The 27,801-nt window shown below is 45.3% G+C and overlaps 1 protein-coding gene across 3 annotated transcripts in view; it reads left to right on the forward strand.

Moving 5' to 3' along the window:
* The window catches only part of Plekhm3 (pleckstrin homology domain containing M3), a 164,960-nt gene that overhangs the window by 62,456 nt on the left and 74,703 nt on the right, over positions 1-27,801 (forward strand). For all 3 annotated transcript variants that reach the window (XM_042260222.2, XM_015993891.3, XM_042260221.2), the window contains exons 4-5: positions 731-876; positions 10,157-10,350. In XM_042260222.2, the coding sequence (XP_042116156.1) occupies positions 731-876; positions 10,157-10,350 (340 nt within the window). The remainder of the gene's footprint in view (positions 1-730; positions 877-10,156; positions 10,351-27,801) is intronic.

Here is a 27,801-nt window from a genome sequence, read left to right on the forward strand (position 1 = left end):
CAGGCTAGCCTCAAACTTGATATATAGCCACAATGACCTTTAATTTCTGATCCTCTTCCCTTTGTCTTTGAAATGCCTCCAGATGCAAATGCCACCATATCAGGTTTTTGCAGTGCTGGGGTTGAATGCAGAGCTGCTTTTGCTGGGCAAGTACTCCAGGAACTGAGCTAGGTTGATAGCTCTTGGTTTTGTTGCTCTGAGACAGGAACTCACTACGTTGCCCAGACTGCTTACAACTCTGGGATTTGTCATGTAGCCTAGACTGGCCTTGAACCCAAGATTCTTGCCTCAAGTTCTGCAACTACAGGCATGGACTACCATGTTTCATTTTTTCATAGGAAAACAGGGTCTCTTTTCTCAGAATGTTGTGGAAGCCAAGCAAACCTGTAGTAGAAGCTCCTAGCCAAGTATGTAGTGTAAATTAGTTTCTGAGGAGGAAAGTGGGGCAATAAAGGCAGAGTTGTGGAGAAACGGATCTCTGGGAGCTATGTGCAGAAGAACTAGAATCAGAGGAGACCAGAGACAAGGGTCTAGTTAGGACGAGGGAGCGGGGGTGGGGGGTGGGAGTGGGTTTAGACTCTTAGCCTGGGAAGGAGGGGACACCTAGGCCCATGTGTTCTCTGCGGCTTCTCTTCTGCTACAGACTTCATTTAACTTAAGGGCTGTGTAGACTTGCTCTGCAGTGTTCAAAGTCCAGCAGCAGTCATGGTCTATCTTTTGCCTTGAACAGGATGCCAACGATCTATTGGTCTTTCTAACGGCAAGGCCAAGGTGTGCAATTACAGTGGGTGGTACTACTGCAGCAGCTGCCACGTGGACGACAGCTTTCTCATCCCAGCACGAGTCGTTCACAACTGGGACACTTCAAAATATAAGGTAGGTGCCAACCTTGGGAACACTTGATGGTGGCAGTTCAGGTGTTCGTATATGTCGGTGGATTATAGAGATAACATAAACCTGTTGAGACAGACTTGAAAAACAAACAAAAAACCCAGGGTCTCACTTTGTAGTTCATCCTGGCCCCAAATTCCAAGAGCTGACAGACACATGCCATCGTGCCCAATTGTGCCTCCAGGTTTAATCTAATACTTCTTACACAGCTCACTGTTTAAAAGCTTTCTGATTGTGATTCTTACTAATTTCCCAATTTTAAAATATATGGATATCTTTTGATCTGTCTGTCTACCTAAAGTTTTTAACCTATAGGCCTTGGTAATTAACTATAGGTGCTAAGAGAATTCTATACAGTAGGAGGCCTCTCTTAGGATTTTTATTAGAAAATGAGGAAATCAAGACTATATATGAGGATGTCTGTGATCTCTGAAGAAGGCATATGAGACCCAAAGTGTTTCTTGGGATGAATTCAATTCAGGTGAAGGCCAGTCTTCAAGCACGTTCAGTCCCTAGAACTGGAATCCTAGGAGAAACCATGAGGACTTCCAGGTAGCAGCCCACAGAAGAACAGTGCACTTAGTCATCCTCAGACCTTTGTGAGAGCTCCTCCTGTTTATTAAAGAATGGGGGCTCATGAGAGATGCTGGGATGTGCTGAGATCTTTGCTCAGTAAGGAGTAGCAGACAAGAAGGACACCCAAGGAGTATGAAGAGCACATTTGTTAGCTGGTAAAGCACAAGTCAGCAGGGGAAGAGGAAGGCTAGAGACAATGTTGGGTCAACCCCGACGTAAGAGTGAGAGAAGAGGGGCAGCCAAGAGTGTCAGGGGACCACGAGTGCTGAGCAGTGAGGTAGAAGGAGCCCAGGCTGCCTGACAAGCCATGTGAAGGAAGTGCGCCAGATGAACTGTGACAGATGCTGATAGGTCAAATAAGACGAGCCCTGAGAACTGACCACTGGCTCTAGTCATGTGGAGGTAATTAGTGACCCTAATGAGAGCGGCCTGAATGGAGAGGCAGGAGCCGAGGTCTGATTGGAGAGGGCTCAACACAGAATAGGAAGAAAGGAAGGAAGGACAAGAATAGGAGAAGTTTTACTCCAAAGGGAAGAGACAGGTAGGGGAGTAACTCAGAGGGGAGTGGGGTCAAGTTAGGTTTGACTTTTGTTTTGATAGAAAAGGATAACAGCATGGTTCTTATGCCGATGTGAACTCCCCAGGGGGAAGGAGAATGGCTGGAATAATGGAGTTGAGAGCGTGAGGATGGCATCCTGGAGGCAGAGGGGAGGTGGCCAGTGGCTGAAATGTGGCGGGAGAGAAAAGGAACCTGAGATGCATTGGGAGCTCATGGCAGCCCCTTCCATTTGCACCAGTGATTGAGATCAGATTTTTCGGTCTCAATATCTGTGATCTCACAGGGGTTAAGTCTCCATCTGGGTTCCTCTGGAAACTCCTTCCTGCTACTAGGGAAAAGAGGATGATCAGGAAATAATTCCATCCACTCACCCGCCACGTAGTCTTCCCTGTTCTTCCATAGGAACCGCACTCCTCTTACAGAAGGTTTATTCCTCTGCCCCTGTTTTCCCCTTAGCTCCTCCTTTCCTCTTCGTGGTTTTACCAACCCGGGGGTGTTGGTGTTAATTAGACATCTGTCCAAAGCCTCCCTCAGCCCCTTCTTGTATGTTTGGTTAGAGGGAGGCAAATTCCTGAGCTTCCCTGGGTCCCAGTTTTCTAATGTATCAAATGAGCCCAGCCTGCCTGGGTTCAAGTTTTGGCTTTGTTGCTTGCTCACATGTGACCTGGGTGAGTTATTTAGACTCTCGATGTCTTAGTTTTCTTGTTTATAGGATGAGGATAAGAGTGCCTCAAAGGAGTTTCCGCTGGTTGAATGGCCAAAATATGTAAAGCAAGTAGAATGGTGCCCAGCACAGCAAATGAGCATTATGCTTTTGGTAACTCACACATTTATAGTTGAGAGTTGTATGGAGTAGGTTATTAAAAGAAAAACACAAAAAGGCTGGTGGTTTGAGCTCTCTCGGGGATTCTGTCCTCTGATTTGAGGGCTAGATAGAGGACTCAGTGGTTAAGAGCATACACTGTTCCTGCAGAAACCGGAGTTCAGTTCCCAGCACCCAAGTTGTAGACCAGCCTGCAGGGGTCTATCCCCTCCGGCTCCAGGGGATAGGACACTTTTCTGGAGTCCTTGGGCACTTACACGCACATGTGCACATTCTTACATACACACACAAACACATAATTAAATTGTTTTTGTTTTTGAGACAGGGTTTCTCTGTGTTGCTTTGCGCCTTTCCTGGAACTTGGTTTGTAGCCCAGGCTGGCGTCGAACTCACTGAGATCTACCTGCCTCTGCTTCCCAAGTGCTAGGATTAAAGGTGTGCACCACCACCGCTTGGCATAATTAAATTTTTTTAAGTTTAAAAAGAAAAGCACCAGAAATGGTGTGCTAAGGGCTAGAGAAATGGCTTGGCCTTTGAAGGCTAGGCTCACAACCGGAAGTATAAGACATGGTGTGACAAGTACTTATTGAATGGAAGTTATTCTTCTCATCCGCACTACATTTATCTAAATAATGGCTGGTCGTGTGCTTTCTCTGTAAAGGCGAGCTCGGGGGATGTGGCTTAGCACAGCCCGCGGCACATGGCTGGTAAGCAGGAGTGGCGGCTGAGTGCCTGGGAGGGAAGCCTGTCCCCGGGGCACTCAGACTCAACACGCTCCCCAAGTGCATGCTGCCTGCAGTTACAGATGCAACTGTTCGTAGTCATACGGACGGCCCCATGGTCTCCACTGCCAGACAGAGGCGACGTCCTGCATCATTCCCTCTGCCACCTGTGTCCTGGCCACACAAGAACCAAGACCTAATTGTAACATGAGGTCGTGCTCTCAGCCCCACTACACTCATGGCCTCAGCCATGGTCACCCAGCACGAGTTGTAGCCTTCTAAGAGTGCTTCTTGTCTTCGGAGCTCAGATGAATTTCTTACTCAGTCCTTAACTTGGTTTGTTCATCTTACAGTAGAGATCGTAATAGTACCTATGCCATAAGGATCCTGTTTTCTTAAACACAGGCACTGTGTCCTAGTCACACAAGCACCTAGCACAGTGTTCAGTGCATTGTGGGTGCTCAGTTAGGGCCAGCCTTCCATACTTGTCTGCAGAATAGATGCAGTTCCCTTTGTGACCTCTAATCCCTGTCCACCTCCCTGGCTCCCTCGTCCATATCCATCCGCACTAGTCTCTTCATTAAAATCACACCTGCCCCTTCGAATCCATATCCTGGCAGTCTGTTTCACACCTCTTGGCTTTCTCCTGCTCTCACCTAGGCCCAGCGAATCCTAAAATCTGATTTGAACCTTATTTCCTCCCCTAATTCCTTCCTTCCTTTCCTAGACGGCTACCATGGCCTCCTTGTGCATCTTGTACTTGACACTCCCAATAGAAACTATAAATATATTATTCGTGTGTGTATGAGAGAAAAACAGATTTAGGGAGGCAGGCTGCTTGAATTCACTTTAGATTAATGTGCTCGGAGCAGAGCTTTGTCATCTCACGCCACGCGAGTGCTGTAGTCCTGGCCCTGTGGTCTGCTGAAAAAGCTGGGGCTGGTGACACCTGAGAGCAGAATGCACAGCAGTCCATGAAGCAAAAGCAGAAAGGAAGCACTGCCAGCAAATGGCCAAGGCAGGCATGACTGTGGACAGTGAGCTGGGAAGGCCGCAGAAACCACCACTCTCGCTGGTCCCGAAGCCTAGGATCTTCCTGTAACGTGGGCCGTGGTGGTCCTTCAAGTAGCGAGACCTGAGTTGAGGGAACAGATAGCTCGTTGAAGATATTAGGTACACTCACTTCATTCATGCTGCACATGAGGAGTCAGACCTCTGCTTCCCGCATTCTCAGCGGACCAGGGACAATTATACTGCAGGAACACAGCCAGCTGATTTTATCTGGATCATCTGTCACTGGCATTGAGGAACTATATTCCATTTAGTCCAGCATCTGTCTGTCTTTGCTCAGATACCAGGAATTAACTTAATGCTCCTAACTGTGAGGATCAATTTAGACCTATCAGTTTCTAAATCCAGACATCATTCTGTTAGATCTGCCTACTGCCCTTAATAGCAAATACGTGACTGCTTGACTACCCATTGAGAAATGGGTTTGCAGAACAGAATGAAATTGCCATCTTAATCATTTCCTGGCTGTCCTCTGGAGTATTAATAATCCTAATTACTTCCAAAAGCAAGATTGCATCCATTTCTGGTGTCTGTGCTACAGACTCAACTAGGCTCCATGATTGAGAAGGAGTTAAACTCTATCCTTAAATCCTGTAGCCATTTCTAATGAAGGTACCTCCCTGCCCCCTATTCATACCAATCAGACATGACCAAAAACACTCAACTTTCTTACCATTTCCCCATAGCTGTTCTTTAAAAAAATGTTTTGTGTGTCCTAGCCTGAATATTCACATTCCATTTAGCTAGGGGTTTTCCATGTTACACAAGCCTATCTCTCCATCTTGAGAGGCATTTAAGACAAGCTCCATTGCCTCTAGCTGCTTTTCCCCCTTTATTCATTATTGACTCTAAATGTGTTATGAACTTAGAAATAAAACCAAACTGTTAAAACTATGTCTGAAGTAAGAGTGTGTAGCCCAAAGGGGCTGTAATTCCTGCCCTCCTCAATGCTTTTATTTCAGTGGAGGGGGCAAGACATTAAACAAATACATAAATATAAAAATGGCTTTGAAAATGAAATACTTTTGCATGTTCATCATTGTTTTAGAGTTAAGTTCCAATGTAAGCCTACATGCCAATGCCACCTAATTGCATTATAGTCTGTCTCTGTGTTCAGCATACCTGTCTTCTGACAGGAAAGAAGGGTAGAGGAGGGATAGGGAACACCACTTTTAAAGAGCAGTGAGCAAGTAAGTTATGACAGAGTACTTAAAAACCGGAGGAACTGTTACTGCAAACTACTGAACACACAGCAAGGTGTCCAGGGTTCTGAGTCCTAGCTCTACTCTGCCATGACATGACCATAAATGAGTCATCTGGGGTCCCTGGACTTGATTAAATATAGAAAAATGGATTCATTCACTGTTCTTCAAAGTAGATTCTGTGCAACACTTACAAGTTCAGCACTTGTTAGTAGGGCTCTGTAGGAAGGCCATCTTGGTGAGGATTGGAAAGAGCCAATGAGTTTACAGCTTAGTAAGAGGGGACAGTGAGTTAGAGAAGAATGTTCTGCTTCCAGTTGAGGAATGGGGCACAGATCAACCTTTCTCCCATTCTTCTTGCCTTTACAGGGCTGGAATTGAACAAAACTGTCCTGTTTATGCTCAAATAGATTTGAGAAGTAGATAAGTTAAGCATGTGATCTAGAACCCCTTCCCAAGCTCTCTCCAGTTTTATGTGGATGTAGGTGCCAAATGTTTGAATGCCATTTGTAGGTGGAAGTTTCTGTCCCACAAGCTGATCCCAAGTAACCACACTGAGGCTTAATATTAATTATAAATGCTTAGCCAATAGCAAAGGCTCGTTACTAGTTAATTCTAAAATTTTCAATAAACCCATTTTTTTCTATTCCTTGCCATGTGGTTTGGTACCTTTTCTCAGTACTGCATGTCCATCTTGTGTCTGCTCACTGCTTCTCTAACTCCACCCTTCTTCTTCCCAGCATTCTCTGTTTGCCCCTCCTCCTTACCTTATCCTGTCCAGCTATTAGCCAGTCAGCTTATTTATTAAACCAATCACAGAGACATATATTCACACAGCGTAAAGGAATATTCCACAGTGATCTTCTTCCCCTTACTCCTTCTTCCTCCCCTTCTTCTTCCTTCTCCTCCTACCACTCTACTTCCCTCCTATTCTTCCTCTTCCTCCTTGTCTTGACTACTGAGCTACATCCTAACCCAGCCCAAGCAGGTTTTCTTTACTAGTGTCTCAGTTTGAATAGAAAAACATGTTTCACTTTGAATCACCAAGAAAAGAAAGTGCTATGCAGCCTATTTATTTTCCTAACACCTGAAAACATCATTTTTTGTGGGACTAGTAATCCTGGGACCACAGATTGATGAAAAGTGACTAGATTATCGTTACCTTTCCTTGTCCTGCTAAGATCATGCCCTCCTGTGTTTTCTTCAGCCTTTTCCTCCTAGGAAATTCCTCCTAGCTAGGCTAGGCTAGGCCAGGCTAGGCCAGGCTAGGCTAGGCTAGCACACAGTACAGTCCCCAGAACCAGCCTCGAGAGGAGAGAATCCAGTCCTCAAAGTTGTCCTCTGACCTCCACAGGCAAAACATGATGTGAAAATGTTGCCCCAGCCTACCAATTCTCCATATACACACATTCACAAGATAATAATAAATAAAAAGTAGCACTTTGGCATTTTTGGTTTTTATCATTTGCTTTGCCTGAAGGACAGTAGCTCAGCTATTTATTGGGACACGCCTGGTGTTAACATGTGATTCATGTCATGTTTAGACTAACAGGAAAGGAACTTTTACCCAAGAATACCACTGGCTTCTTCCCTTAGATTAACAAGAGATTGGTTTCTTCTTTGGGCTAATACTCATTTAAAAGATTTTCTTTTTGGAAAATGCTTTTTAATGATAGTGGAGCTTGAGTGTTAAATCATCTTGCCAATAGAGGGTAGAAAACTTTGAGAGCTCAAGGTATCAGAAGGGGATTAATTATAAAGCTCTGTTTTGCAAAAATTAGCATTTATTTCATACCAAATTGCAAATTTTCCTAAAAACTACAGAGCCTGGGCTCTGAAGACCTAGACCCTGAGCTCAGCCTGGTCGTCAAAGTGGCGGCTGCAGCAGCTCTGGATGTATTCACGTACGGGGGCAAGCATGTCAGCGATGTGTTCTGGGGGAGGAAGGCAGTGCCGTGGATGTTCCTGAAGCCAGCTGTCTCTTTCTTTTCTGTCATTTCAGTTCGCCAGGGCTGCTATCAGTAGCTGCTGTCCGTCCTATTAGTCCCCGCTTTTACTGTCTCTGTAAAACATTTTTTTCTTTTCCTTTTTGCTTTTGGGCTTAAGTAGCACCTGAAGAGAGAAGCCTTTTAAGGCCTGGGAGACTGGCCAGTGCCCTTTGTCCTTCTGTTCACCTACTAAAAGGTAGCATTGTTAACCTAATTCAGCGGGGCCCTGACTCAGTATAAACACTGTTCTGTACACCCAGGAAGACTAATTGAATTGTACAATACATCATTTTTTAGCAACAGTTTCAAGTGGATTGTACTTCACTTCCCTGAACACCATGAGGCTTTTTTTCCTCATCGGAGATATTTAAGTGCAGCAGATATTTAAACACAGTGAATACAACATGGAATTCAGAAACGACTCAATTTTGTCTTTCTGCATGGAGCTGGAGCTGGGAGGTGCCTGAGGACCCGGCCATGACTGCTTTGTTCTTCCCTGAAGGCCTGGCCCGCCATGCTGTCTGCTATCTGCTCATGTCTTTGCCTCACAGATGAGAGAACAGAGGCTTCTGCACTCTGTACCTTCTTGTTTCTGATTGCTAAAGCAACGAAAGGTCTTGGCCAACTCTGGGGGCTGTTTTGTAACCTGGATTTTCAGTCTATTTAAGTTCCTTTAACTTTGCCACTCTCTGCAGGATATTATAGGGTCACACTGCACAACAGATATCTCAGAAGTAAATGAACACACACACACACACACACACACACACACACACACACACACATGCACGCACTTTAAGAAATGGTGTACTTTTGTAGTCTTGTAAGAAATGTAAACTTAGAAGTGAGCTTTCCACTTTAAGAAGAAGATAGTGATGCTGAACCTTATGTTCGTGTGTAAGAAGCATTCTTTTAATTAGTGCATAATAGCCTCACATCTAGTAATCACACTTCCATATTATACATGGGGGGGGGGGGACGACACTTGGTGATTTTGTCAGCCTGCTGTCCCCTCCTCCTAATTCCCTGTCCATTCTGTCAAATGAGTTTCCACCTCTAATTCCACAGCTAGATCCAGTGTCGCCTGCTTCTCCAGGCCTACCTAGCTCTTAGTTCCCCAGGAAAGGTGATTCCTCTCCCTTAAGCTACCTGTGAGGCCCCATGTCTCTAGTGATGGCAGACTGCATGTGGTTTTTGTTTGGAGTCCTTTATCTTTTGTACTAAATAGCCCCTTGAGGGTAGGGCTTGAATTTTCTCTCTTCATTAGCAAGCTTCTGCTGTGGAATGTAAAGAAAGCATGGTGGATTTTCAGTTTTCTTTTTAATGAACAGAGGTGTTTATTTTAGGGATCAATCCCAGCCTTGCTTCTGGAGAGGGTTAGTGGGAAGTTCTGGAGAGGGTTAGCTCCATAAGTAGAGGCTCAGCCGACTCTGGGTATCACTAGGCAGTTTACACCCACGTATCAGGAAACTGGCATGGAGAGAGAGAGTCCAGGTACCCACGTGATAGTGCTCTTTGCTATTTAAGTTTCTCTCTCTTTCTCTGGTGCATTGTATTGCCAATGCACTGTTTACCTCTTAGAACAATGCCATTTAAAAAAAACACTCAAAAAAAAAAAAAAAGAGCTGGATGGATATGTTGACTGCATCAGCCCACGTTTACAGCCATTCTATTTAGTCAATTCACTTTCCACATAATTTTTCTCCCTCCCTCCTTCCTTTTTTTTTCTTTTCTTGAGAATACCCATTTATTTATCTCAATATTCCTATTAATATTTCACAATATGTGTAGTTTTTCTGTTTTAAAAGATACTTTTTTAAAGTATTGTGAAATATATGTGCATGCACCTATATTTATGTAGTTTTTAAAGACTGTGAGTTCTTTTCCCACATTGCTTGAAATAATTACAGCTTCACAGGAAGTTGAACATGCAGACAGGAAGCATTCGAGTACCTTTCACCTAGTTTCCTCCTGTGGTCATGTCTTAGGTCCCTACAGTAGGATATATAAGACCAATCAAAACAGAACATGACTGGTCTGACGGATCTGTGTGGTTCTTTCTGTGCCATCACAGGTGTGGGTTCGTATCATTACTTGCACAGTTGAGCTATGGAGTGAGTAAATGCCTTCCACGCTTGCTAGCTGAGCTTCTGGAAGGTGAAAAGAGGTGGTCTGCGCTGTGTTTAGTTCCTCTGTGGGCCTCTTCACTTAGCCATGTATAGAAACACATAGCTTTATCACTGCAGTATGGTTCCCCGGCAGAGCGGGCGGGTACCGAAAGCTGGGTGATTCACCAGCACTGATGGCCAGGGCTTGTTTTGCAGGTGTCCAAGCAGGCCAAGGAGTTCCTGGAGTACGTGTATGAAGAGCCCCTGATCGACATCCAGCAGGAGAACCCCATACTGTACCTCCACGCAGAGCCGCTGGCCGCTGTGGTGCGGCTGCGGCAGCAGCTGAAGTCGCTCCGGGCCTATCTGTTCAGCTGCCGGGCGGCGGTGGCCGAGGACCTGCGCCGCAGGTAAGCCCAGGGTGCCAGCCCAGGACGCCCACTGGTCGGGTACCCCCTGAGCACCTTTCCAGGGCAGCCCTTTCCCAGGTCCGTGTGTCTCCCTCCTCCACCTCCTGCCTCTGGCTCATTTTACTTTCTCCTCTGACCAGCAAAAATGAACATCACTTCTCAGCCTAACTCAAAGCTTTGAACCCATGATTGAGAGCTCAGAGCAGTAAGGCCTTCCCTACCTGGATGCTAATGTAAGGTCCTACCCAGGGCCTTTTCACAGGTTATATAGGCAGGTCTCAGAGCTTTTCTAGGCTTTACTTACTGCTTACCAGTAACCAGCCGTAAGCATGAGCAGGTTTGAAAAACTTCACAACTAAAAAGCACTTTTAGAAACGTGGGTATTCAAATCTTTTTTTTTCTATACAAAGTCAAATATACAAACTTTGTAACTGCTACAGGCAGGAAAGCTTGGCATTAAAATGCACATCCTAGGCTTCTGCCCTTCACCTTGCACTTGGTACAGGCTGCTCTTCTTTCTGTAACTGAGTCAGCTCATCGTTCATAGAACACACAAGGCCAAGCCAAACTCACATCCTTAAAATGAAGTTGAAACGTGCTTGGTCTCATAAAAAATTCCTTCTTTTACAGTTGTATTTTACGAGCATTTAAATTCTCACCCTTGGCATATACGAACTAGCTTATACTTGAAGTAATTGTTGATGGCATGGATAAGTCCCTAAAATACCTTTTGATTTTTTTTCATTTTAATAGAAATGACAAGCCTTATACATTAGTCATAGTAAATGTTTTTGGAAGTCAACCTACCTCCAAGAACCTTTGGAAAGAATCAGAATGATAGAGATTCAATTAGATCCACAGAAACTGACATGACCTGAGGCATCTGAAGAAGCATTTCAGAAACAGCTAAATCTAGATAGTAAAAGGGACATGCTCTCCAGATGAGCTCTTATGAAATAATAATGAAAAGTCAGCTGCCATGGAGTGAGAAACACTTCTCATTCGGTTACATAGTTGTTTTTCCAGAAAGTAATAGAGACATATTTTCATATAATCGAGGCAGATCTTAAAAGCTCAGAGCTCCTTTGGAGGCCTGGAGAGACGGCTCGGCAGTCAAAATCACGTGCTTGTATCCCGGAGGGTTTGACTCCCAGCAGCCAACATGGCAGCTGACAACTGCCAGTGACCCCAGTTCCAGGGTACCCTGTGCCCTCTTCTGGTGGGCACTGCATACACACGGTACATACATGCATGTAGACGAAACACCCATACTCATGAAATAAAAATAAATACATCTAAAAAAAAAAAATCTCAGGACTTTGTTTGCAAGACAGTAGAACTCTGTGTCTTCAATTCATTTAGCAACTGAATTAGATAAAGACTTTTTTTTAATCCCTCAAAATATTCTTATTTGCTCCTTCAGTCCTTTCTGACTTTGCACAGAGTTTATGTTTCTTGCACCTATATTTGAAGATGATGCACACTTCGCATGGGACTCCTGCTAGAGCCCTTTCCAGAATAACGTTTAGCTTTGGTCAAAGTATTCCAAATAGGGCATGCATTTGCAAATTAAGTAGAAGACTCCTTCTCTTGTGGGTGACTAGCAGCCTCCACTCCAGCAATCTGGTGCTTTGCCCCAGGGTACTATGCCTTGTAGCCAGACCACCAAGAGAGAAGTGGGGTTTAGGACAGAGGCCATGGGAGGCTATTCCCAAAGCCATGAGAACGAAGATGGCCGTCCTCCTGTCCTTTCATTCACTTCTTTCTTCTGGGCGGGCTTGCTCATGGCCATTGCATAAAGCAACGTGTATAGTTTTGAGCGTCCAGACAGACAGGCCGATGGCTATTAAATGTCACTCGAGAGCACTGGACATTGAGCAAGACCAGTCGCCCACTAAGTGTGAGGAAGACGTCTCCTCATTCGTTTGTCCTTGCTTCCCTGTTTGTTCTCATCGTGATGTCTAACCAGCCCATCCATCCAGACCCACAAAGAGTTTGAATGAGTAAATTAGAGAAAGAACTGATCAAATCAGCCAGAATATTTAGTCAGGCACCTCTCTTGGGAAGGCCAGGCTACTCTAGGCATTTAGTACAGTTTCCTTAAGTGAGTCTTTTTCCTTCTCCCCTTCCTGCTTACATCTGTTTTAAAACCTTTCTCGATAAACTCCAATTTTGCTACATTAAAAAAAATGTCTACTTCAGTTTCGGATATAACTGGTAAATCTTTCCTCTCCCAGAAATGGTCACAAAACTTCATAACTAGTCTAGCCAGTATCACTTTTCCCTCCCCAGACAAACCTTTACGTTAGCTGCATTATTGATGTTCACATAGGAGTTTAAAGTCTGCCCAAACGTAGCCAAGTCTCTTGTTCTACTTTCTCTCATATCTCGGACTTCCAACAAAGACTATTGTTCCACTCTGTACAGTCACAGTTGTTTGCATACTCAGGCATTTGCAAGGTGCTGGTACATAGTAGGCACTCACTATACAGTATTATTATTATTGTTATTATTAATGGTGCTTTCAGATCAGATGGTTCTTTGTTTTGGTTTGGTTTTTCGAGACAGGGTCTCTCTATGTAGCTTTGCGCCTTTCCTCGATCTCTCTCTGTAGACCAGGTTGGCCTCGAACTCACAAAGATCCACTTGGCTCTGCCTCCTGAGTGCTGGGATTAAAGGCGTGCGCCACCACCGCCCAGCCAGATCAGATGGTTCTTACCTCTGACTTCAATGTTCCACCGAAAAGCCACTCCTGATGTCCCCTCTGCCAGAACTAATGCAGTGCTGTTGCTGTATGAGGAGAGACGCACACAGGGGAGTGGGCTAGAAAGCTGCTGGGTGTGTGTGTGTGTGTGTGTGTGTGTGTGTGTGTGTGTGTGTGTGTGTGTGTGTGTGTGTGACTGATCCTGAGTGCAGGCAATGAGATATTGTCTCCTAGCAAACCTTCCAAGAAGCCCATTCTCTTTTGTTGAATTTTCATCTTTTTAGGTTCCCTACCCTTAGGTACTGTTAAGATGATGTTGGGATAGTACATCCCTGAATCCCAGGACTTAGGTCTGTAGAGGTGAGAGGATCAGGAGTTCAGGGTTACCCTTGGCTATATGTAGTATATTCAAGACCAGTCCAGGCTGCTAGAGATCCTGTCACACTAACATAAAGTACAGTAAAAATAAACAAAATAATTTGGTGACTGGATGTGGTGGCACACACTTGTCATCCCTGCATTTACGAAGCTAAGGCAGGAAGTGTACAAATTTAAAGCCATTCTGTGCTACACAGAGAGTATGAGTTCCGCCAGGGCTCTCTTGCAAGACTCTGTCTAAACAAACAAGCAAACACAAAGAGAAGGGTGGCAGGCAGGTGAAGACACTTGCTTCCGAGTCCAATCCCCAGAGCCCATGTGGTAAAGGAAGGATCCAACGCCTACAAACTTGTCCTTAGCCTTGCACATACATCCCGTAGCAGGAACGTGTGCACCAACACACAAGCACACAAAGTGAATAGAAAAGATCAGTATACTAGTGATAAGTAGTGGGAAAGTATGTGGACAGGGTGGGTCCTCTTATAGTATCTCAAATCTTTTGACCTCTGTTGAAATATGACTGTTTAATGCAGTGATCTCCCAGACTTTCTGTGACAGTACTTCCTGCAGCAACCAGTATATCATTTCAACTCTGCTGTCTTCTTCGTCTGTAAATATGAAAAGAGATCATCACCTACTTAATAAGCTAAAATTCCCATTTCCAGACCCACTTCCCACCTGTTCTTTCATTTCTACAGAAAGGAGATTTTTAATAACAAAATAAGCCAACAGTACCTTTCCAGATGCCGAGCTCATTCATAGTGTACATTTTAGGGTCCCTCTTTAAGCAGAGGACAAAGCATCTCAGGGCAGGGAAAGAAGCTGGACCAGTTAGGGGAGAATGAATATTCTCAGACATTCATAAAGAGATTAACAGAGGGAGGTGCTGATGGGGAACAGGAAAACAACAACAGAAATCCCCGAGAATTCGGTTCCCAGCTAGTCATAAAAGGCATTTTCTTCCTGCCCAGTTTGACTTCAGAATGAGAGTGGTCATTAATCACCAGCAAGTAGGCCCAACATGCCGAAGACCTGTCAGCACCGTATAAACAGAGTAAAACAAACTGTTAATATTGCTGTCTCGAGAAAACTGGAAACAGACTGATTAATCGTATTGGCGCTTGACCGCCAGGGAGCCAGCTTCGGTCTCTGCCTTATTAGGGAAGTCACAGTTTGCTTTTAGGCCCCTTGTTATTATGACTGTACGGTTTTCATCCTCACTGTTTTTGTTATTGTTGTTAAATGGATGTCTCGTTCTCGAATCTCTGCTGCAAATCTTGACTGGCAGCACTGATTCGTTTAGAACGAGTCAGTGTCTTCTATGAAGCCTCAAGTGTTTACAGCGCTGACAGTCCTGTTTCTGATGACTCCCAGATGGTGACCCTGCTGAATTAGCTCAAGGCCTCGTTAACTCCGTGTTGTTAGAAGAGTTATTTATCGTGTCCACACAGGAAGGTGTGTGAAGAACTCTGGAAAATGGTGGCGGTGTCAGGAAGCCTGGGATCAGCAGCCATTAAGGGACATGTTTTGGAGGGACACGAGGAAGAACTAACTGCCTGTACGTTCAACTCAGCTCAGGGCTAGGAGGATAGGTGTAAATCGGAGGTCCAAAACAGGAGGAACCTCAAGGCTAAATTTGGCCAACAGACCTGTTTTGTTTAGCCTTACGGGGATGGCTTCCACTAAGCTCTGAAATGACATTTGAAAAGTGGGAGTTCCCATATAACGCTTACACCACATGTGCCCATGCACACACGCACACGCACATGCACGCGCACACAGCTTCCCTCTTCTCTTTGAAATTCTGAAGCTCTCCTTGCACAGGGCTTCCCGCATCTGTATGTAGCAGAAATCTGGCTTAGATCGAGGACTCTCTACCTCACTGTAGCCTCTGCTACTCCCGCTGTCCCTACAAGCCCAGCAGCTCCTGGAAGGTCCAATAATGCCTGTCCTGTTTCTTAATCCCAGCCCGTCCCATTCATTCACAGAGGTTCCTGGGTATGTAGGCATTTGAGATTTGTAGCCCTGGATCCGTAAGCGTAAATGATAAGAACTCTGTGTCTTAGATACTGGAGCCCCAGCTCTCATTTCGGGTTGGGGTACCGAAGGCCGGCGGCATCCTTAGATTTTGTTCTGTCAGAAGACAAACATGAAAGCGCTTATAGAACTCTCAGGAACAGTCTGAGGTCAACTTGGACCTTTCTCACAGGATGGGTTGGGGGTAGGCTGGTACAGCATGCTTCCCTGGGGTAGCCATTCCAGGTCACCACAAAGCTCAAGACTATAGCTGGGCCACCAAGACCAAAAAGGGGACAAAAACAATGTAGTAGCACCAGGGCAGGTGGCTTTGTAGGCCCTGAGGTTAGACATTCAGGCCCCAGAGCTCACCTCTGTAGCAGCTCTCAGAGCTGGTCGTCCCACCTATAAGTGAAAAAGTCTAAAGGTAGGGGGAAGTACCTGGAACAGAGGATGTGCTCGGTAATGTTAGCTGGCCTGTTTTCAAATAAGCATTGAAACTCGGGAAGAGACCAGAGCTAAACAAGGAGGAAGAGGCAGAAGAGGCTGAGCTTAGAGGCATCAGAGAGCCTGGGTCTTTCCGTGTCAAGAGTGCATCATCAGGAGGGTCCCCAGATGTGGGCTGTGGCCCTGCAGGGATGGCACAGAAGAATCCCTCAGAACATGTCCTGATTGTTGTAGCACATTTGACTAACTAATACCTTGTCCTTGAGTAGCGCTCTCTCCCACCACTGCCTACGCTGTGTCTGCAGGCATCCCTTTGACTACTAAAACTTAAAGAAAACCTCCCCTTTCTCTTTGCCCCCTCACTTACGTGACCCCAGACTGGGAACTTCATTCTTTGAAGGCATTGTGACTTCTGCAGACTCCTTTTTTGGTGTCCCCCTGACCATTGCGGCTCCTTTCTCCTGGGTCCGTCGTCCTCGTGGCCTTCTTTATCCTCCAGCTGTTTGAGTTCCCATCTGCACCTTTGCCGCCTCCCTCTGGCTCTCTAACAGCAGGCGTGAGAGGCAAGACCTCCGCTGCCTTCCTTCCCATTCCTAGTCCCTAACTGGAGGCTGTCCAGCAGCCCTGTGCATGCCGGAAGGTACCCTTTCCTCAGGACCCTTGATGGTCAGCTGCAGGGAGAGCGTCCTGATCCACCTACAAGTCTACAGTGACTGGGAAGAGATCACCACCAGCCCGTGTCTCTAGCTGCCTGCTGGCTGTCTCCACTGATGTGTCCATAGAAGTCACTGAAGCCTGAAAAAAACACATCCATGTAACCTCGTCCATTTCACATCGTTTTCTTACTTCTCTATAGCCTGAACTCGGTAAGCTTTGTAAGGTTTGCTAAGAGCTAGTCACATGCTTCTTTTACTTCTTGTTCCTGTCCCCCTGCGTCTGGCCTCTCGTCGCCTGTTTCTCTAGTTTGCTCATTGGGAATCCTGGTTCCGCTGGATCCCGTAACTAGTCCAGGTAACAGCAGTCCAGCCACAGAGCGACTGACTGGACCATAGATAGCTCAGCCACCTGCAGACTGTGACAGCCCTCCTGGTGGTCATCTGGTCCCTGTGATCTGACCGTGACTACTTGTCTGGCTTCATCTTTCACATGGCCCCTGGTGGATTGTAGATACCCCACCCAGCCACTCTCAGCCAGCCCGCTCAGATGCTGCCTCGCCTCTTCCTGTCTCTGTTGAGTGGTCTCTTCCAGCAGTGATCATCTGGACGCTTAGGTGCCCAGTGCTTTACATCTCTTGCTGACTCCTGGAAGGCTCTTAGAGGACAAGGTTATTCTGCTCTGTGTTAGAGCTAAGATAGAAACCTGCACCACTTAGCTGTACAGTATGAGCTTATCCATCATTAAATTTATGCCATTTAACACTTTTCAGAATTCCTTACAGTTACTAGGATTTTCATCAATTAGAGAGACTTCCCCGGCAATCTGTAATTTTTTTTATAGCAGTCCCTTTAGGCACATAGGACAAAGGATACTTAGAAAAGAAGGAAAGGATTGCAGCTGAGAGGCTCTGCCTTGCCCACATGGAAAGGCTGGTGAGCGGCAGAGTCCAGCTGGAGCTGGGTTTTCTCATGCTCAGATCACTGCTACTTCCCCAGTAAATGATGGTGACGTCCGAGGTCTCCATACTCTTTAAAAAATGAGGCTGGCTCTCACTATGTAGAACAGGCTGACCTTGAACTTTCAGTAACCTACTTGCCACTGCCACCCAGATGTGCGTCACCACTCCTGGCTGATGCTGCCAAGAGGACTCTTTCTCATTCCTGCTGAAGACTTGATTGAGGTCCTTTAAAGAGTATGAAGAAGGACAGGGCAGTCGGCACACAGTGGGGAGCGGGAAGGTAAGATGGCTGACTGGTGTGTGCCTGGGCTCAGCAGCAGGCTCTGTCACCCATGGGGAGCCGGGAAGGACACTGGCTTAGTGCCAGCAAATACATTTTTTATAGGTCACCATTTGCCAGACCTTTCCATTTCCCAGACCCGGAAACTTAAAACAGAACTATAGCAGTATCTGCAGGGTTGCTTTATGTATGTCTCTAGCCAAAACAGACACTAAAAACAAACAAAATGTTACTATTTCTCACCATCGTCTTATATAAGAATATAACAACACTAAAAAAAACCCTAAGAACTGAAAAAAAGAAAATTAATTTTAAAAGCTTTCAGCTATCCCCATCACCCCCGATTTTACACTAGGCCACTGAAAACATCCCTGAGACTGATACCAGCTGCTGGACAAGCTTCTCTTAAATCCCAAGCTTCTCTTCTGAGCACTCACATCATTCCGTTCTGGGAATTACATGGCTGCTCCGGTAGTTCCCGCTCTCTGTCATTGGATGTATGAGTTGGGTCTTGATAGGCTGGTAAAGCCCAGGTGCCCATTGTGAAATAAATCTAAACTCTTTTCTTTCCGGTGCTGGCCGAGGGCAGTCAATACCTTCAAGCCTGATTCCTGGTGAGCAGTGCAGGGTTGGGTTCGTGTCAGGGAAGGGAAATGGGGGCCTGATGTTGGTCAAGTTCCGTCTTTGCTAAAGCAGCATCCTGATGTGACTTTCTTGTTCCTCATTAGTCTCTTTTTCTTGTTTCACATTGTATTTGAGATGGTGATTGTATCTAGTATGAGTTCCCACCAAAATGTTAGATTTACTAATCAATAGGTGCTTTCTACCATGCAGATTGCTGTTTTCATTAACATTATCCTGTCAGGATCTTGTGGGGTCCCCTTCTGTTTTACCCAGAATTACCCAGGTTTTCTAATGAGTTCACTGGAAGTTTGAGGCTAAGTCTAGGAGATGAAATGGAGTTTCCATGGTTAATAGTATCTCAGGTTTCCTGTGTCCAAACCAAGCTCGAAATCCCTGTCCTACCTCCTATTGTAAACCATTCTGTCAGTGGAAGTTTCTGTCCTGAAAGCTGCTCACAATTATTCGCATAGAGCCTTAATATTAACTATAAATGCTCAGCCAATAGCTCAGGCTTGTTACCGCCTAATTCTTACATTTAAATTAACCCATATTTCTTATCTGTGCTTTGCCAGGTGTCTTGGTACCTTTTCTCAGTATGGCATGCCCATCTTGCTTCATTCTGCGTCTGCTTGCTAGTCCAGACTCCACCCTCCTTCTTCTCAGAATCCTCCTAGTTTGACTCTCCCATCCAATCTCTTCCTGCCCAGCTATAGGCCAGTCGGTTCTTTATTAACCAATGAGAGTAATACATGTTCACAGTGTACAGAAGGATTATTCCACAGCACCACCCTCTTCCCTGTGTCACTTCAGGACACCTCCATCCATCCATTTTCCCAGGCCAAACACTTCCTTTTGGTAAACCCTGGCAGCTTCATCTTCAAACTGTCTCCTCTTTCCCACTTTTGGCACTGACACCTGGTCCAAGGCACCGTTGTCTTCTCCTGGATTGTCACAGTCACCGGTCCCCTGCTTCAGTCTGTTCTTAAGATTCTGGCTGCAGATAATGTGCAGATTGGGTGATGTCACTTCTGGCCCAGCTAATCTAATAGCTCTACCTTCCACTCCAAGTCAAAGCCAAAGCTGCACAAAGTCTTGTCCCCATTAAGTCTCTGTTTCACCTGCTACCACTTCCTGCCTCTGTTCCAGTCAAACTGGCCTTTCTGTTGGTCCTTAAGCAAACCAAGAAGGCTCCTGCCTGAGTGTCTATATCACCTGCTTGCTCACCTCTTCTAGTTCTTTATGCATCATCACTTTAAAGAAGCACACTTGACTGTATTTTGAATTCCCACCAGTGTGCAACTTAGCATCCTGCCCCTAATTCCCTCCTGTCTTCTTTCATTGCCGATTCACAGCTGGCATGGTATGGTATTTTGTCTTTGTTCAACGTATGCTTCTGCTCTTCCTGATATGGAGTGGAGACTAATAAATATTTTTGTTAGTATATATAATATATAGAGACATATATAATATATATATATATGTTGAATGAGTTCATTAAGTAGATAAAATACTGTTACCAAGATTCACCTACACAATTTCATGTGGTCCAACTGGGTTTTGCTTGTTGCAATAGCTATGATTCATCATAGGAAACAAAAATAAGAAAGCACCCACTGTTCTTCCACTTCTGAGCATTGTTTTCTAGAATTTTGTCTCTATCCATGCTTCTTTTCCATTAGCGTGGTTTCATTGTATACTGTTTTTCATGTAATCATGTCACTTAGCTGTACACTTTGGAGATAGGGCTCCAGTCTATATTCAGGCTGACCTTAAAGTCCTGACAGTCCTGCCTCAGCCTCTCAAGTTCTGGGATTACAGGTCCGAGGCAGTATGCCTGACAGAACATCTTTAATGTCAATAAATGTTAAAAAAAATCATGAATTACTGAGTGGAGCTGCTGCTATTTTGTTGTGTTCTTAGGCATCACACAAACATGCACACACACATACACACACACACACACACGCATGCACGCACAGGGGAGAGGTGCATAGTAAGTGGAAGGAATATTTGATGTAAAACACTGCATTCTATTGTGATCCAGATATACTTTATTTAGGGTTGGAGAGGTGGCTCAGTGGCTAGCGTACTTGTGACACAAGCCTCAGGACCAGATTGTGGGTGCCAGAAAGCTGTGGAAGTGCTGTCTGGCCGGGCATGGTGGCCAGCAAGTAAGTCTAGCCTCAGAAGGCAGAGGCAGAACCCTCAGACCAAACTGGCTAGCAGGACTAACCATGTCAGTAAGCTCTGGGTTTGATAGAGAGCCCTTGACTCAATGAATAAGATGCATGAACAATTAAGAATGTTTCCCCACATCAACTTTCAACCTCTACACACACACACACACACACACACACACACACACGCACGCACGCGTGCGCCTGCGCGTGCATGCATATTCACACACAATGGGGAGTTAGAGAAAAAATATGCTTAATTTAAGAGATTAATTTATTATGAACACACAGATCTTAAAATCCACCCAGAGCATGTTTTGTGTCTCTGATCTTAGGATTATCTTGTTATAAAAATATGAGATCTAAGTGTGCAAAATGTGGTTAATACTGAATTTTAGAAGAATAAGTCCATTCAGTAACAGTACTATCATAAAGTGTGTGTGTGTGTGTGTGTGTGTGTGTGTGTGTGTGTGTGTGTGTGTGTGTGTGTGTAGAGGCATTCACATGCCACAGTGCCTGTGTGAAGGTCAGATTCTCTCCTACCGCCTTATGGGATTTTTCTTTTTGACCAACTCTAGAAATGTTGTTTGCAAGTTGTCTGTCTTCCTGTTTTCTTGTAGTGCCTCCCTTCTTTGGCTTTCTCCAGAGGTCTCATTCAGCCAAAAATATATATTAGATATTTAATGTACAAATACACACATCAATATCATAAATCTAAAATGGAGCTAGAGACTGGCTGCAAGACAGTGCCATGCCATAGTAAACAGATTAGTAGGCTTTGAGGAAGGAGTGATGGGAAGGCGTGTATTAAAAATACTAAACTGTATACATGTACAACTCTTTACTGAAAATACTTCAGAAAGTTAGGAGTAATTTTATCTTATTCCAAAATTAAATGAAATATATATATATATCATTACCTAAAATCATTTTCTGAAACACTGTAGGAAAAGTATGACATTCTTGTTCCTATTTAAACTACTTGAAGAATTTGGGTATATAAAAGTGATGTGATCTGTCACTTTTATAACTAAACCCCAGAATAATCACAGCCTAAATTACTTCCCAAGCATCACTACTCCAGTCTTTAGATTGTTGCTAAGTAGCTTACACATACTTTCTGAATGACCAGGTAAAAGAAACCCTTATTTCTTATAACTATCTACTCAGATATAATGCCTCGTGCAATCTTGCCACTTTTTCAACCAATGAGATTAGCAAAATGAGGTATCTAGAGAAATGATTGAAGCTTATTTCTTCAATGTGGGTTCTCATCGAAATACCTGCCTTTGATTTCAAATTGTTTTTCCATTAGCTCAGAGCAGAGCTGGACGCATGAGTCCTCTCCACATCCAGCCTAATGTAACTATTTCAAGAGAGTTTGCAGCTCCTATCTCGAACACCAAATTGCTTCTTCCTGGGATGCCTCTCAGTGCTTTTAACAGATTCCGACGTGGGTGCTTATGCCCTCCAAACCAAAGACACAGTGGCTCCTGCAACTCTCTACAATTTACCTACCCTGGATCACATATTCCTGAAAAACACAGTAGTAATGTGTGAATAAATGGCTTTCTTTGTAAATTATCCCTTACTCACCTCTATCTATTTTTCTTTGAGGCCCTTATTATTCAGAATCAAATTCTGGAGGTTTGCATTTGGCATTATCTTTTTGGTTGTGTATGTGAATATGTATGTTGCAGGTTTTTTCTTTAAAGCCTGTTTGAATTGAGATATTTCCATTACAACACCCCCTTCACTTTAATCATGTGTGCATGTGTGTGTACATGTGTGTGTACATGTGCATGTGCGTGTGCATGTGCATATAGAGGCCAGAGGACAGCCCAGGGTATTATTCCTCAGGAGCTGTGCCCCTTGCTTTTTGAGACGCAGTGTGTCGTTGGCCTGGGGCTCACTGATTTGGCCCGGCTGGCTGGCCAGCGAGCCCCAGGGGTCTCCCTGTCTTTGCCCCCCACCCCCACCCCCGCCAGCACTGGAAGTACTTGTGACCACACCTGGCTTCTTAAAAAACATGTTCTTATTCTTTTGACAGTTTCATACATGTATATACTGAATTTAAATCATTTTTATCCCCTCACCTTCTCTCATTGAAAGCTTCCTTCTTCCCCCAGGGCCCCCTCCACTTTCCTGTCTCTGTGTGTGTGAGCCACTGAGTTTAATCAGGGTTGCTTGAGGGAGCATGGGCAGGAGGTTATTTACCAGAGCACAGGCGACTCATGGATGACTACGCTACTAAAGAAAGTGACCCTCTTCCCCCAGCTGCTGTTAACTGTCTGTAGTCCTTCAGGGGACCAGAGAGATAGCTTAGGACTGAGAGCACGTCATGCTCCTCCACAGGACCTGAGATTCTAACAGCCACATCGGGCAGCTCACAACTGCCTGTAACTATAACTCCAGCTCCAGGGGCACCCAACTCTCTGGGCCTCTGTAGGCACCTGCACTCATGTGCATACACTCACACATAGTTAAAACTAATTTTTAAAACCTTTAAAAATAAAATTAAAAGAACACTCAAAAATCTGCTTAAAAAAAATCCCTCAGGGAGGGATGAATCATATTCCCTCCTGTGATGAAATGTTGACAGGCCCTGTGTTCCGCACATCTGTGTATGCACAGATGTAGTGAGTTTGTGAGAGTAGCCACCACATCATGTCCAGAAGGTGTCTTCTGCAGCTCACTTCCCCACCTTCCAGTTCTGCTTTTTTATTTATTTGTTTATTTATTTATCTATCTGTCTGTTTATTTATTTATTTATTTATTGTCCCCTCTCCCATGATTTCCTAAGCCTTGGAGAGAGTGATGCCAGTATCCCACTTCAGGCTAAGGACTTCACCATCCCTTATCCTGAGCACTGTGACTGGTACCAGTTTCTGTGTCAACCACTTCCCGTGGAGTAAGAAACTCCTCCGACAAAGGACAAGAGCTGCACTCACCCATGGATATAAACGAGTATTTAGAAGGCATTTGATGATGTTTGTTTATCAAAACTGTAGTGGTGCGTTTCCCCAGGGCCCATAATCTTCCTGCGCACAGTTCTTGACCCGGTTTACAGCATATGTTGTGTTCCATCCTGCGGATCAGGCCTTGAATCCGATCAGGAAGCAGTGGGTTGTCCCCATAACGCTCAGGGCCTGGTGTCTTGATGTATGTTCTGGGGACTGAACTCAAGCCCTCCGGCTTATACAGCAGGAACCCTGCCAACCAAGCCCTCTTTGCAGCCCCAGTCTTTGGGTTTCTAAGTGCCTGCCAGTTGTGTGTCGCTGAGAACTGAGCTTCCTGGATGTGTTCCATAGATTAATAAATCCAGCTGAATCTTGTGAAGGACCCACTTCCCTCAGGGCCTGACTCAGTCCTTTTACTGTCCTGAGTATTGGGTCTTGGTGGGAGTTGAAGTCCTCAGAAATTAGGTTAAATGAGTCTTGATTTATTTAACTTAATCTCATAGAACAAAATGAAATGAGGTTCTCTAGCTTTTTTTTTTTTTTTTTGGTTAAGACTATTGCCTTTGATTTCTTAGGCAATTATCTCCGAATGTTTAACCCCACGTGTCAGTTAATATAAGGGCTCTGAATCATATGTGACCTTTTTCCTCTCTCGTTTTCATCTTTTCTCACTTTCCTCATTAGAACAAGCTATAAACAAAGCCTAAGTTACCTTCCCAGTGTGTCAGACAGTTCCAAAGATGATAAAATAGAACCGTTGCTACTGGATCTGGATGTGCTAGCTGATGGCTGCGGTCCTCTGGCGGGCTTCTTCAGGCTTCTCTGGTACTGGAGAACTTGACATTGCTACCTGTCAGTGATGTGGTTTCCTTTGATGGATGAGACATGGGGAGTTGCCTTTCCTTATCTCTTTAGTCCTTTGGCTTGAGCGGCAGGACCAGCTAGATGAATTTGCATTGCCATGGGCAGGGCGTGTGGTTGGCCTGCTGTGGAAATGCTGCTGGGCCTGATGATTAATGGTGTTATAGTGCAGGGGGGGCGTCACTGAATGCGCAGAAAGCCTGAAGGAAGGTAGCAGCCTCATCTGAAAACAAAAGAGATCTTTTGCGGCAAGGATCCTCTTTACTGCAGGACTGTGAAGTCAGATAACCTTTGCATAGTTTGCAGCTTTGTGATCCTCATATGGTGAAATTTGGAAGTTGCATAGGCGAAATTAATAAATAATACATTTTACATATCACTCTAGTAAAAACTGGAAGCATTTCAATTAAAAAATTGTGTGTGTGTGGTATGTGTGACGTGTGTGCGTTCACACACGAGCCTGTGTATTAGAAAGAACTTCCCGTTGGCTCCACGTCCCCTTTCCTGTAGGTCTCTCTTGGGGCAGGCTCTGTTCTTTACCCCTGTGTCGTGTTCCCGCTGCTGTATTGACGTCTTTGTTTTCGAGTATAAGTGTACCCAAGTCTCTCCCGTTCTTATCTCAATCCTATATCCTTCTTTAGCAGTGGCCCACTTTCTCTCCTTTCCTTCTTTTTTTGGTTTTGCGAGACAGGGTTTCTCTGTGTAGCCTTGCTGTCCTGGATCTCGCTCTGTAGACCAGGCTGGCCTCGAACTCACAGAGATCCGCCTGCCTCTGCCTCCCGCGCTGGGATTAAAGGCATGCGCCGCCCAGCCTCTCCTTTCTTTTCCAGTTAAGTTCTGAAGAGTCGCCTACCATCTTCCCCTCTGCAGAATGCTGTCTTCCCCCTCTGCAAACCGTTATCCGGGGTCCCTGATGAGTCCTGTTTGCTGGGGTGCTCTTGAGAGCCGTCCTCCACTTGTCTGACCCCCCACCACCTCGTGTGCTGTGGCTTCCTTTGCACCTTGAGATCCCCTTCCTCAGCCTCCCTGCCGCAGTTCTTCTCTGTCAATCTCCCTGTCGAAGGGCTCCTTCCCAGGCTTCTCCCTGTAAACGTCTTTCTGGCACTCTCTCTCAAGGGTCCAGTCTTTTCAGTTTCCCATCTGTGCTGTCCTGGGCTCCCCTATAATCATATCTCCACCTGAAACCCACAGACTGGAGACAGGACTCTCCTGCCTGCCAAGGCTCTGCAGACTCCATTTGGCCACGCCCACAGTTCCCAGCTTCCCCTCCAACAGCCCAGCTAGAGGGCTCCTTTTCCTGCCTCTTTCTGCAAACACAGCTTCCAGTTACATCCTTGACTTAGCGGGGAAACTGAGTAGTGCAGGCTTCTGTGTGGCTCACTGTGACCTGAAGATTGAGGTGAAGATCTTTCTGGTGGAAGGTCCCTCGTTCTAACCCTGAAATTCTCCGTAGACCTCTTTATTTCTCATCTAGTCTTTAAACCAAAAGACCCCTCTCTTCAGTCCCCTTCTATCCCCTTCTGTTCTCCTTGATCTTCTAAAGTCACAGCCCTCAGCATGTCCTTGTCTTCCTTAGGGCACTTCTGTGGCACCCCATTTCTTCTTAAGTAGATTCGGCATGACAACACACACACACATGCACATACATCCTTCTGACTGGATACATCCTAACTCTCTAAGCTCACACTGCATGGTGTACCCTCCGAGACAGAGAACCAGAAAAAACAGCCTGCCCAGGAGAGATTGAGTAAAGCCCTGGGCATGCTCCAACCTTTGGGTGCCTCCTACTGCTCCATCCCTCCAGCCGAAATGCCAGCCACGTCCACTCCACTTCTCATTAACTCCTGACTTCCCAGTCTTGGAGGCCTCTCCTGAGCAGGTGTCCTGCCAGCTTCCTTCACTCGGCATGTGTATCTGTATGGTTAAAAATCCATGTCTTCCCAAATCTTCAGGGGCAGGGATACTGACTTCTGCATAGTGTGAGTTCAACATCTGCTTCATGCAGTGAAATATGTGCTAATATTAGGGTCTTAACCACAGTGACAAGTTGCAGAGCTATCTGTTAAATTCATAGGAGCAATCAGAAGTATTTTCTGGTCATGAATGCAAGAAATCACCCATGCTTTATTGAATGGATTAATGGTGAAATTAATGCTGGCATAAGTATCTTTAAGGGACACCGAATTTTGCTTCTCAGACATGAGTGACTCTACCAGCATAGTCCCTTAAGTGACTGCATCCCCTCAGGTGCCTTCCCCTTGGCAGATCTGCCTCAGGCATCTTACTGCTGCAGGAGCAGGCCCTGTGTGACTAGGTCCTCTATACTCCAGCTCCTCTTCAGACTTTAAGAAGAAATGACTCCAGGCATCCCTGCCAGTTCAGTCCATTTTCTCAAGAGCCTTTATCCGATGAGCCAACTTACATGATCCAAGCCACAGTAGAGCAGCCCTTGGAGTCATGTAGATAGGAAATTGCCATGGCCTGCCTGTCATGATCTTGACATTTGTGTCTTTACCCTGTCTTTCCTCTGCGGTTAGTGTGCCCGAAGGAAACAGTTTAGAGAACGCGTCCCCAGTGCAGTTTGCTTCCAGAGAGAGGGGAGACAGGGGCAGCAAGCCATGTCTGCCCTGTGGCCCTGCTGTGGAAATCCATATGCCTCCTCTAGGCACAGTAGCATAGCCCTGTCTCTAATGTCTGTAGGAAAATCCTCTTTCATTTACATTAACAAGCATCTCTACAGGAGATGCATTTTAACAGGTCCCACCTGCCTCTCTCTGGAAATTTATTCCCCCATTTGGCACCAGTGTTTTTAGTCACAACTTCCTTCTCTTGGGGAGAAGGGCTGAGTGACATTATCTCTCGTAAAAGTCTGTATTTTAATGGCCACCACTAAATCTTTTGGACACACATCTTCTCCAGAGACAGTAGGCTCAGTTCCTTTATCTTTTCCACATAGATTGCATTTTCCAGTTTTTACGTCTATCATGATTGACCTCATATAAATGATGGTGTTCATCACTGGAGTGTGATACAGGGAGACAGTAGATGACATGCTTCTGGAGGAACATAGAGTCTCTCTTAAAGGGAGAGGGAAAATAAATTCATGCAAAATACATTTACACAGTCAGCAACATTAAATACATGCAAAACTCCCTTCAGCTGTACGGATATGCTGAGGGGGTAGTGGAGATGATACAGACCAGACTACTGTGGAAAGAACAGGGCTTGGAAGCAAGAAGAACCCAGGAAGAGGAAACTGGAATTCTCTTCATTGCTCATCAGTTGTGTTCACTAAAGCAGCAAACTTAGCTCCTACCATGAGACCTGCCTTACTGCAGGAAAACACAGTATTTGCTTGCGGGGTAACTAAGGACTCTGGCTGTCTAGTG

The sequence above is a fragment of the Peromyscus maniculatus genome, chromosome 13 (genome assembly GCF_049852395.1).
Source record: "Peromyscus maniculatus bairdii isolate BWxNUB_F1_BW_parent chromosome 13, HU_Pman_BW_mat_3.1, whole genome shotgun sequence".
In the NCBI taxonomy this organism is placed as follows: domain Eukaryota; kingdom Metazoa; phylum Chordata; class Mammalia; order Rodentia; family Cricetidae; genus Peromyscus; species Peromyscus maniculatus.